The sequence below is a fragment of the Bufo gargarizans genome, chromosome 7 (genome assembly GCF_014858855.1).
Source record: "Bufo gargarizans isolate SCDJY-AF-19 chromosome 7, ASM1485885v1, whole genome shotgun sequence".
Classification (NCBI taxonomy): domain Eukaryota; kingdom Metazoa; phylum Chordata; class Amphibia; order Anura; family Bufonidae; genus Bufo; species Bufo gargarizans.
Window position 1 is genome coordinate 3,680,593 of NC_058086.1, and position 12,352 is coordinate 3,692,944.

General features: G+C 50.9%; 1 protein-coding gene across 2 annotated transcripts in view; it reads right to left on the reverse strand.

Moving 5' to 3' along the window:
* SUN2 (Sad1 and UNC84 domain containing 2) overlaps window positions 1–12,352 on the reverse strand; it is a 98,541-nt gene that overhangs the window by 57,295 nt on the left and 28,894 nt on the right. For both annotated transcript variants that reach the window (XM_044301240.1, XM_044301238.1), the window contains one exon: window positions 11,857–11,950. In XM_044301240.1, the coding sequence (XP_044157175.1) occupies window positions 11,857–11,950 (94 nt within the window). The remainder of the gene's footprint in view (window positions 1–11,856; window positions 11,951–12,352) is intronic.

The window sequence follows — 12,352 nt, forward strand, 5'->3', positions numbered from 1 at the left end:
GCCTTATAAATGGGGTTGGGACCATCAGTTGCGTTGTGGAGAAGTCAGGTGGATACACAGCTGATAGTCCTACTGAATAGACTGTTAGAATTTGTATTATGGCAAGAAAAAAGCAGCTAAGTAAAGAAAAATGAGTGGCCATTATTACTTTAAGAAATGAAGGTCAGGCAGTCCGAAAAATTGGGAAAACTTTGAAAGTGTCCCCAAGTGCAGTCACAAAAACCATCAAGCGCTACAAAGAAACTGGCTCACATGCGGACCGCCCCTGGAAAGGAAGACCAAGAGTCACCTCTGCTGTGGAGGATAAGTTCATCCGAGTCACCAGCCTCAGAAATCGCAGGCTAACAGCAGCTCAGATTAGAGACCAGGTCAATGCCACACAGAGTTCTAGCAGCAGACACATCTTTAGAACAACTGTTAAGAGGAGACTGTGTGAATTAGATCTTCATGGTAGAATATCTGCTAGGAAACCACTGCTAAAGGACAGGCAACAAGCAGAAGAGACTTGTTTGGGCTAAAGAACACAAGGAATGGACATTAGACCAGTGGAAATCTGTGCTTTGGTCTGATGAGTCCAAATTTGAGATCTTTGGTTCCAACCACCGTGTCTTTGTGCGATGCAGAAAAGGTAAACGGATGGACTCTACATGCCTGGTTCCCACCGTGAAGCATGGAGGAGGAGGTGTGATGGTGTGGGGGTGCTTTGCTGGTGACACTGTTGGGGATTTATTCAAAATTGAAGGCATACTGAACCAGCATGGCTACCACAGCATCTTGCAGCGGCATTCTATTCCATCCGGTTTGCGTTTAGTTGGACCATCATTTATTTTTCAACAGGACAGTGACCCTAAACACACCTCCAGGCTGTGTAAGGGCTAATTGACCATGAAGGAGAATGATGGGGTGCTGCGCCAGATGACCTGGCCTCCACAGTCACCGGACCTGAACCCAATCGAGATGGTTTGGGGTGAGCTGGACCGCAGAGTGAAGGCAAAAGGGCCAACAAGTGCTAAGCATCTCTGGGAACTCCTTCAAGACTGTTGGAAGACCATTTCAGGTGACTACCTCTTGAAGCTCATCAAGAGAATGCCAAGAGTGTGCAAAGCAGTAATCAAAGCAAAAGGTGGCTGAAGAACCTAGAATATGACATATTTTCAGTTGTTTCACACTTTTTTGTTATGTATATAATTCCACATGTGTTAATTCATAGTTTTGATGCCATCAGTGTGAATCTACAATTTTCATAGTCATGAAAATAAAGAAAACTCTTTGAATGAGAAGAAGGTGTGTCCAAACTTTTGGTCTGTACTGTATATATTTATAGTGTCACAAAAATGAATACACCCCTCACATTTTTGTAAATATTTTATTATATCTTTTCATGGGACAACACTGAAGATGTGACCCTTTGATACAATGTAAAGTAGTCAGTATACAGCTCATATAAGGGTCCATTCACACATCTGTATGTGTTTTGCGGATCCACAAAACACAGAAACCGGCAATGTGCGTTCCGCATTTTGTGGACCGCACATCGCCGGCACTATAATAGAAAATGCCTAATCTTGCCCGCAATTGCGGACAAGAATAGGACATGTTCTATTTTTTGGGGGAACGGAATTGCGGATCTGGAAGTGCGGATCCGCATTTCCGGATCTGGGAAGGGCATAGTGTGGCCCCATAGAAATAAATGGGTCTGCAATTCCGTTCCGCAAAATGCGGAATGGAATTGCGGACGTGTAAATGGAGCCTATAAGTGTAAATTTGGTGTGCCCTCAAAAAAAACTCAACACACAGCCATTAAAGGGGTTATCTAAGCCTGGAAATGCCCCCCACATGCCTGTGCCCCTCACACTGATTGTACTTACTTGGCTTCCCACGCCGCTCCTGGTCCCCGCATGGCCGATGTTGCTTCTCTCCGTGCACGGATGAAAACATCTGGTTTGGGGGGCAGCCAATGATGCTAGGTAGGCCCATCACTGCCTGCCGTTAGCTACCCCCCTCCCCCCAACACCGGATGTTTTCATCCATGCACGGAGAGAAGCAACGTCGGCCGTGCGGGGACCAGGAGCGGCATGGGCAGGCAGGTAAGTAAAATCAGTGTGAGGAATACGGGCATATGGGGGGCATTACCAGGCTCGGATAACCCCTTTAATGGGAGGGTAGACAATGATAGGCAGTGACGGGCCTGCCTAGCATCGTGGGTGAAGCTAGGGAGGCTCGTCACTGCCTGACATTGGCTGCTTCCCGAACCAGATGTTTTCATCAGCGCATGGGGAGAAGCAGCGGCGGCTGTGCGGGGACCAGGAGCAGCGCGGGGAGCCATGTAAGCAGAATCAGTGTGAGAAGTTCCGGCATATGGGAGGGCATTTCCAGGCTGGGATAACCCCTTTAATGTCTAAACTGCTGGCAACAAAAGTGAGTATACCCCTAAGTTTAAAAAAAAAAAAAAAAAAAAAGGCCAAATTGTGCCCAATTAGCCATTTTACCGCCCCCGTGTCACGTGACTCGTTAGTCTTCTAAGGTCTCAGGTGTGAATGGGGAGGAGGTGTGTTAAATTTGGTGTTATCACTCTCACACTGGAAGTTCAACATGGCAGCTCATGGCAAAGAACTCTCTGAGGATCTGAAAAAATAATTGTTGCTCTACAAAAAGATGGCCCAGGCTATAAGAAGATTGCCAACACCCTGAAACTGAGCTGCAGCAATGTGGCCAAGACCATACAGCGGTATAACAAGACAGGTTCCACTCAGAACAGGCCTCGCCATGGTCGACCAAAGAAGTTGAGTGCACGTACTCAGCGTCATATCCAGAGGTTGTCTTTTCAAAATAGACATATAAGTGCTACCAGCATTGCTGCAGAGGTTAAATGGATGTGGGGTCAGCCTGTCAGTGCTCAGACCATATGCCGCACATTGCATTAAATTGGTCTCCATGGCTTTCGTCCCAGAAGGAGGCCTCTTCGAAAAAAAGGACTAAGGACATAGATTACTGTTGAACCATATCCTGTGGTCTGAAGAGACCAAAATAAACTTAGTTGATTCTGATGGTGTCAAGTGTGTGTGGTGGCTAATAGGTGAGGAGTACAAAGACAAAGTGTGTCTTGCCTACAGTCAAGTATTGTGGTAGGAGTGTCATGGTATTGGGGGTGAATGAGTGCTGCCGGCTGTGAGGAGCTACAGTTCATTGAGGGAACCATGAATGCCAATATGTACTGTGACATACTGAAGCAGAGCATAATCCCCTCCCTTCGGAAACTGGGCCGCAGAGTAGTATTCCAACATGATAACGACCCCAAACACATCTCCAAGACGACCACTGCTTTTGCTAAAGAAACTTAGTGTAAAGGTGCTGGACTGGGCAAGCATGTCTCCAGACCTAAAGCCTATCGAGCATCTGTGGGGCATCCTCAAACGGAAGGTGGAGAAGTGCAAGGTCTCTACCATCCACCAGCTCAGTGATGTTGTCATGGAGTAGTGGAAGAGGATTCCAGTGGCAACCTGTGAAGCTCTAGTGAACTCCATGCCCAAGAGAGTTAAAGCGGACCTTTCATGGTTTTTGTTTATTCTAGATAAATACCTTTATTTGCGGCATACCCCCTGCTGATGCTGCCACCCTGCCTGTTTTTTTAAAAAATATCGCTCCTACGCCTGCTGTGCCCCCCTGTATTTTTTCCGCTCAGTATGTTAAGGCTCCATTCACACATGCACATTTTGCGGAACGGAATTACAGACCCATTCATTTCTATGGGGCTGCACGATGTGGGGACCGGATCTGGAAATGCGGACCTGCAGTTCCGGGTCCGCATTTCCGTTCCAGAAAAAAATAGAACATGCCCTATTCTTGTCCGCAATTGAATACAAGAATAGGCATATTCTAATTAGTGCGGCAATGTGCAGTCCGCAAAATGAGGAACGCACATTGCCAATGTCCGTGTTTTGCGGATCCACAAAACACACGCGGACGTGTGAATGGTCCCTAATACTGAGCATTGGTACAAGTTGGAGGAGGCGCCAGGGTTACTCAATGGGCATCTCCTTCTCCCTGGCTGTGCCGCAATCCAATCACAGCGGAGAGTGTCACAGCCAGGGAGAAGGAGACGCCCATTGAGAAACCCTGGCGTCTCCTTCTCCCTGTACCGATGCTCAGTATTAACATACTGAGCGGGAAAACTACAGGGAGCACAGCGGGGCATCGTAGCGATATTTGAAAAAAACAGGCAGGGTGGCAGCATCAGCAGGGGGCTACCGCGCAAGTAAAGGTATTTATCTAGAATAAACAAAAACCATGAAAGGTCCTCTTTTTTTTTTTTTTTTTTTTTAAATCGTTTGTAATAGACAGATTTGTAAACAATATTCAAGAGTAATGGGTCTTTTGTGTATGTTGAAAATGTTTCAGATCTTTGAGTTCAGCGCATGCAAAATGGGAGCAAAACCGAAAGTGTTGCGTTTATATTTTTGTTCTGTGTATATACAGTATATACAGGATATGTATGGCAGGCTGGATTCCCAGCCTGCATTTGTGGGAGGGGCGTAGGGTATTTAGCCGGCCCCACGCTCTCCTCCCAGGTGTCGGCATCGCGGCTCGTGCAGTGTGACGTCTACCTGTGCGACTTCCGGTTCCGGCTCCCAGCTCCTGCGTGTAGCGGCGACCGCGTCTCCCGGCTTCGTCCATCTCCTCTGCGGCGTTGGTAAGTAGGCTCCGTGCCTCGGTTCCTTTACAGGTCGGGTGTTTGCGCGGCCGCAGTCTGCCGCGCGCCTCCACGCATTCCTCCGGGCCTGAGGGGTCCGCCGCTTACTGCCGCCCGCATCGCGCATGACCACCCGCTGCCTCACATTCCAAACCGGCCGGAACGACACGCCTCCTTCTCCGCCCATCTCCCGCCCGCTCCTGCGCCGCTTCTCGGGACCGGTCCCTTTCATCACTCCCCCCGCTCGGGCGTGGGGGTCCGGTCTTGGGAACACGTGGCAGGGCAGTCTGGGTGTCCATTGTGGGTCTGTGGCACATAATTGCCCTGTGTATGTGTGCATCAGGAATAAACTTCCCAGATTGGCAGACCCTGCAGCGCCGGGGAATGTCAGCAGATATGAACTCTGTCCGGCACAGACATTCGGACTACTGGGCGCCCCTGAGCCGTTCGTCAGGAGGCGCACCGTCTCTGCCATATTTAACCCCTGCCGCGCCTTTCCTCTCGGGGGGCTGACTGCGCGTTCCGACGCCCGGGAGCACCCCACTGGGAGCCCGGATGCATTCCACTAAGTGACGCCCTCCGGCCTTGTGGGGGTTGCAGCCGGGCTCCGCGCCGGGGCGTGTAAAATATCCGTGTCCGTCCCCTGATATGTTTCTCTTTGGTGTCCTGTCACCTGAGTAAGTTCTCGTCATGTCCTTTTCACTCTTCACGTCCTGTCACCTGATACGTTCAGGTCCGTTTTCTTGTCTTATCACCTGATACGTTCAGGTTCGTTCCTGTCTTGTCACCTGATACGTTCAGGTTCGTTCCGTGTCTTGTCACCTGATACGTTCAGGTTCGTTTCGTGTCTGGTCACCTGATACGTTCAGGTTGGTTTCGTGTCTGGTCACCTGATACGTTCAGGTTCGTTTCGTGTTTTAGTCTCCTGATACGTTCGTTTCGTGTTTTAGTCACCTGATACGTTCAGGTTCTTTTCGTGTCTGGTCACCCATCATGTCAGGTTCTCCTCATTTCGTCACCTGATACGTTCAGGCTCGTCTTCATGTCCCGTCACCTGATACGTTCAGGTTCATTTTGTGTGCTGTCACCTGACTTGTTCAGGTTTTCCTCTTGTCCAGTCACCTTGAATCCAGGCTCCCTTCCTGTCCAGGTCACCCTTCATGTCCGGCCACCTGATACGTTCAGGTTCGCTTCATGTCCTGTCTCCTGTCACGTTCGGTTTCACTTCATGTCCTGTCACCTGATACGTTCAGGTTCTTGTCGTTTTCCGTCACTCTTCATGTCCTGTTCACCTGGCACGTTCAGGTTTTCATGTCCACCTGCCCTGTCAGGCCCCGTTCTTGTCTCCTTCCCATCACGCACGGATTTTCAGGGCCGGTTGCCTGACACTCCCACACTCACTCACTTCCATGGCCATCCCCGTTAGGGCCTTCACCTGTCTTTGTCACACCCACGTTTCAACTTGTCTCTCACCATCCTGCCACGCCGCCTTTCCTGCCTCAGGTATACGTATCACGGTCAGGCTCTTCACCTCTCACACGCGGGTCCCGTGTGGCTCTCCGTTGCTGCCATGCGCGGGTCATGTCGCCTCACTGGCCGTCGCTCTGGTAGGAGTCCACTTTGGCGTACGTTTGAGGCCTCATCACCAGGGGCATCTCGGCCTTCGGTTTGTTTCACGGGACCCAACTCCTTCCAGTCACCTGTCAACCAGCTCTTGCTTCTTCTTTTCCTCACGCACGCAGGCCTTTTTGTTTTGCATGTTTCATCTTTCACTTACCTTCATTCTCGTTTTTATCTTGCCATCACGGCTTCACAAGGGCCACTCGGCCATGGCACCGTCTTCTTCTTCTCCAGCAACCCATCTCCTGGCACACCATGGGGTCTTCAGTCCGATCAGCCGGCACGTTCCATCACTCTCGTGTAATTCCTGACCCGCTCAGGTTGTCATTTCTTTCTTCCCCCATTCAGGTCTCGTTCTTTTCCTGATCGTCATCCGCGTAAGTTCCATTTTCAGAAATTTTGTTGGTATACCTCTCCACGCAGGTACCTGTTAAATTTCCTCCTCGCTCACCAATCCCAGGTTACGAGGTGCAAGTCTCACCCTCCCTGCGGACCTTCCCGGGTTCTTTCTTGCTCATTCCCAGGTTCCCCTTTTCCACCCCAAGTTCCGCTGGGCCCAAGGGTCCGACCCAAACGGCGTGCCCTCTCCCCGAGACCATGTCCCACGTTTCGGACATTGAGGACTCAATGTCCATTCCTGAATCAGCGGTCTCCGAGGCAGCCAGCCGCGCGTCCTACAGACACTGGACCGTCCCCAGGCTGGTCGCCGAGCTCAAAAGGAAAGGGATCCGCCACTCGGCATCAGCGCGAAAGGCGGAATTGTATCGCCTGCTCTTTCCCCAGTCACCCAGGGCTTCCGAACCACCCGGAGCCACTGAAGACCTGGTCTCCATGTCAACGATTCAGCTCTCCTTAACTCAACTCCAAGCAACCATCAACAACCTGGCATCTTCCATATCGCACATCGACTCAAGGCTCCAGGCCGTCGAGAACACGATTGCCACACCTCCTCCTCCCGCTGAGCCCGAAGCTGTTCCGTCAACCTCCTACGCCAACACCCCAGGTACGAGCCTTGCTTCGCCCGACATCGCCCCCGCTTTCTTCATTCCAGAAAACATCAGGCGGGATATCCTGGCAGGGAAGGACATCAATTTGGCCGCCATCCTGATCTCCACACATGACACGGTCGAAAACCGGACAATCGCCTGCGGTGATGTGTCAGTGGTACTGAGGTCCAAGGACGTCCGCCTAAACAAGAAGCTAACCATCCCTGAGTTTATGCTGACCTTCAGCCTGTACCGGGACATCGTGTGTTCCATTCATCCCCACCGCAGGGAGGAACTGGACATATACATGTACAAGGTCACTGAGTTGGGATACAAATATGGCGGTTCCGCTTTTTATGAATACCACCGGTCCTTCTCCGCCAAAGCGGCAGCAGCGTTCCTCCAGCACCAGCATGTCACCAACTGGGCGGTCTTGGACATGGAGATCTTTTGCAGGCATTTCGCCGGGCTGAAATCCCCTGCTTGTGCCGGTTGCCAGTCAGTTCTCCATTCGTCTGACTGGTGCCCCCATGTCCCTAACCCATCCCCGGCCAGGCCTTTGTTCAGCTCCGGAGCGCAGAAACCCAACCCCGCCACGGACAAACTAGGTCGTCCCATCACCTTCCTAGGGAAGAATCAAATCTGTAACAATTTCAACCTGGGTTTCTGCAGTTTCGATAAGTGCAAAGCCTTGCACATCTGCTCCATTTGTTTTAGGGCCCACCCTCAGTCCTCTTGTTCCCAACGCACGGCCAAACGCCCGTGACTAGGCGGGGTCAACATCGACCTGTTACTCTCCCTCCTCCAGCAACATCATGACCCCAGTTTTGTCCTGTTCCTCAAACAGGGTTTCACGGAGGGGTTCCATACAGGGCTAGTCACCCTTCCACAGTCCACTCATGAGTGCCCCAACCTTCTCTCTTCTCTTGCGGATCCCGGAGCGGTGGATGAACTGCTGGAGGCGGAGTTACAGAAGGGCTTCATGATCGGTCCATTCGCTGAGTCCCCTTTCCCGGTGTACCGAGTCAGCCCCATAGGTTTGGTGACCAAAAAATCATCTAATAAAAAGAGATTGATCTACGACCTGTCCGCTCCTCATGCGTCCAGCATCCCCAGCCTAAATTCCCTGGTCCCGTCGGACGAATTCTCCATGCAGTACTCTTCACTGGACGAGGCCGTGGAGCTCATCTTACAGGTCGGGGCAGGAGCTTGGTTGTCAAAAGCGGACATCTCCGATGCCTTCAAGTTACTGCCTATCCTGCCCCACCTGTGGAAGTTCTACGGCATCAAATGGAGGGCAAAGTATTATTTTGCCACCCGCTTGACGTTCGGGTCAAAGAGCAGTCCTTGGCTCTTTGACCAGTTCGCCCAAGCTCTCCACTGGGTCCTGGTCAATCACGTCCACTGCCCGAGGGTCATCCACTATCTGGACGACTTCTTGCTCATTGAGCAGCCTGAGCATGCCCCGGACAGGCTGGTCAGCCTCCTCAGCCTGTTCGATCGCCTGAAAGTTCCGGTGGCCCCAGCGAAGGTGGAAGGCCCCTCCAGGGTAATCACCTTCCTGGGTATCACCCTGGACACAGTCAAAATGGAGGCCAGCCTTCCCCTGGACAAACTAAGCAGGCTAAAGGACTCGGTGGCCAGGCTTGTGGGTACCCGCACGGTGTCAAAGTTGGAGCTCCAGTCTCTGTTGGGGTCCTTCAACTTTGCCGCCAGGATCATGCCACAGGGCAGATCATTCACCGCCGGCCTGCTCAGACTCCTCCCAACAGCCTCTGATCAGCATGCCCTCATTTACCTCGGACGCGATGCGTTGGCAGATCTGGCCATGTGGTCCCTATTCTTGTCCAGCTGGAATGGCATCTCCCTCTTCGTTCCTCAGTGGGACGATGCCTCCCCCTTGGTTTTCTCTGATGCTGCGGCTTCTCTCGGTTTCGGGGCCATCTGCGGGGATCAATGGTTTGCGGGCCCTTGGCCCACGCAGGTCTCTTCGGACCAGGAGGCTGCCAGGTCCTCGCCCCTACTCGAGGTCTACCCCATAGTCGCAGCCGCTCTCATCTGGGGGCAGTCATGGAGCAATAGGCCGGTGCGTTTCATGACCGACAACCAGGCAGTCGTCGACATCCTCGCCAGGGGTAGGTCCAGTTCACCGAAGGTCATGCGTCTGGTCCGTAAGCTCACCTGGCTGTCTCTCCAGTACAATTTTCATGTCACCTGCAGACACATAGAGGGAAAGAAAAATACCGCAGCCGATGCTCTGTCCCGTTTAAATTTCAATTTGTTTTTTCAGGTCATGCCGGGAGCACAGAGAGTCGGGATCAACCCACCAGGGTTCGAAGCCCTGATCATGGATTAGAGGAATACATTTCCGCGGCCCACGGTCTCATCCGCAGGTCCCTCTCGGTCAATTCAGCCCGCAACTATCTCACGGGGTGGAACACCTTCAGGCGGTTCGCACACCTTCATCCCAGGGGGGACAGGGACAGAGTCTCTTTCATCCTGGCCTTCCTGGCATACTGCCACAAAGAGCTCCGATTGTCCCACAACACCATCAGACTTTACCTAGCAGGCATCCAGCACCACCACATGATTAGTCACCCCAGTCATACCTCTTTCTTTTCCTCCCAGGCGGTCAAGGCGGCCTTGAGAGGCATCCAGAAGCTCTCTTCTCCTCCCACTCCCTCCAGACAACCAGTCACAGGGGACTTATTCCAAAAAATTTCTGGCGCCCTAGATGGCAGTCCTTTTGGCCCTTTCCGAAGTCTGATCCTCAAAGCTGCCCTCTATCTCAGCTTCTATGGGTTCCTCAGGCCTGGGGAATTCTGCTGCACCTCAGCCCAGAACCCAGGGCCAGCAATCAGCCAGCTAAGCCGTAGTTCAGACCACTTCACCCTCTCTCTACTTTCCTCCAAAACCTCCCAAGTCGGTCCACCGGTCCAGATCGAGTATTTCAATTCGTCCAATCCTTGGTGCCCAGTGTCGGTATTCAATCAGCTACTCTCCATTCTCCACGAGAGAACTCCCGACAGCCCCCTACTGCCTTTTCCCGTGCTTCCAATGACATCCGCGCAATTCATCAAGCACATTCGCTCCATAGTTTCAGGTCTGGGGTTCCATGGTGCCTCCATCTCCGGCCACTCTTTCCGGATAGGGGCCGCATCCGCAGCTTCCAAACATGGCGTTCCCGCTCACGTCATACGAAAGATGGGACGATGGCAATCCACATGTTTCTCCCGTTACATCCCACATCCACGGGTCGAGATCGCCAAAGCTTTCTCCAGTTTGGTCTTATAAATTCTCATTTCAATAAACAGCCTAAATCCATGTTTTGCCCCCTTTTTTGGCTACCCGCGTCACTTGGCTAAAGGCACACCACCAGCCAGTTAGGTCCCACCACGTCCGGTGTCTCCTCCTTCGTTCCCACACTCCCCCCGGAGCCTTGACCACAAGTATGGCAGGCTGGATTCCCAGCCTGCATTTGTGGGAGGGGCGTAGGGTATTTAGCCGGCCCCACGCTCTCCTCCCAGGTGTCGGCATCGCGGCTCGTGCAGTGCCCCACCCGACCCTCCCTCATCTCCAGTCTCACCCTCAACTCAGACTCCCCGGGTTAGCCCCCTTTTTTGGCTACCCGCGTCACTTGGCTAAAGGCACACCACCAGCCAGTTAGGTCCCACCACGTCCGGTGTCTCCTCCTTCGTTCCCACACTCCCCCCGGAGCCTTGACCACAAATATAGTATCAAGTTGCCATGGTATTACAATACAGTATACCACTTATAGTAAAGGATGTATAGTAAAAGTATTGGATGGGAAATTAGATTTTTTTGGATCATTGCTTCCACGGAGTGCAGCACTTGGTTAAACGTCTATCTGACCTCCCAGAACAAAAATGTAATCGAGATTAAAATGAATTTGATGAAGGCTAATAAATAATAATGAAAGGTCCTCTTTGCTGGAAAAGAATGGTGGCCACACAAAATATTGACACTTTGGCCACAATTTGGCCATATTCTCTTGGGGGTATACTCAATTTTGTTGCCAGTGGTTTAGACAATAATAGCTGTGTGTTGATTTATTTTGAGAGCACACCAAATTAAAATTGTTATACAAGCTGTACACTGACTACTTTACATTGTATCAAAGTGTCCTATCTTCAGTGTTGTCCCATGAAAATATATAATAAAATATTTACAAAAATGTGAGGGGAGCACTCACTTTTGTGAGATACTGTATATATTTATAATATTTTTTATTTATTATACTCACTTATGTTATATCCTGCAGCGTTTAAAAGACATTAGCATCACTCTGTCCCCATTGGGGCTCAAGATCTAAGTTCCCTATCAGTATGTCTTTGGAGTGTGGGAGGAAACTGTAGTACCCAGAGGAAACCCACACAAACATGGGGAGAACATAAAAACACTGTGCATCCTTGGTGGGATTCGAGCCCAGGACCCCAGCGCTGCAAGCTAACATAGTGCTAACCACTGAGCCACAGTGCTGCCCAAATAAATAATTTGTCTTAAAAGTCCACCAACTATGAATGCATTTGCTTGCCTAACCTGGTTAAGATAAAGACATCCAGCAGGGAAGCGGCTGTTGTAAGACGATACCATGTAGTACCAATCCACCAGTACAATAGTCCAAACACACGGCCTACAAATTTGAAATGAAACCATTAAAATCAGTTAACTAAATTATTCCATATACAAAAACATATTATACAATATCTCAGTAGTTTGTTCTAAAACTCTCTGATCATACCTCCCCAAATCCACAACTATCTATCCACACAATCATATCTCTTAAAGGGGTCTTCCCATTGTATCAACATGTTTTAAAATACTGTATTTTTCGATTTAAAAGATGCACCTTTTCCCCCACCTTTTCCTCACTAGTATGCATTAGGTGCAGAGACCGAGGGAATGAGGCACAATGAGCCTTTCCTGTACCCTCCCTGGTCTTCTTCTCTGGTGCCGTGATGCAACACAGGTCCTGACTGCGTACAGTGTCAGAACGTAGTGCGTGCACTATGACCTGACGCTGCAGTGCATGACT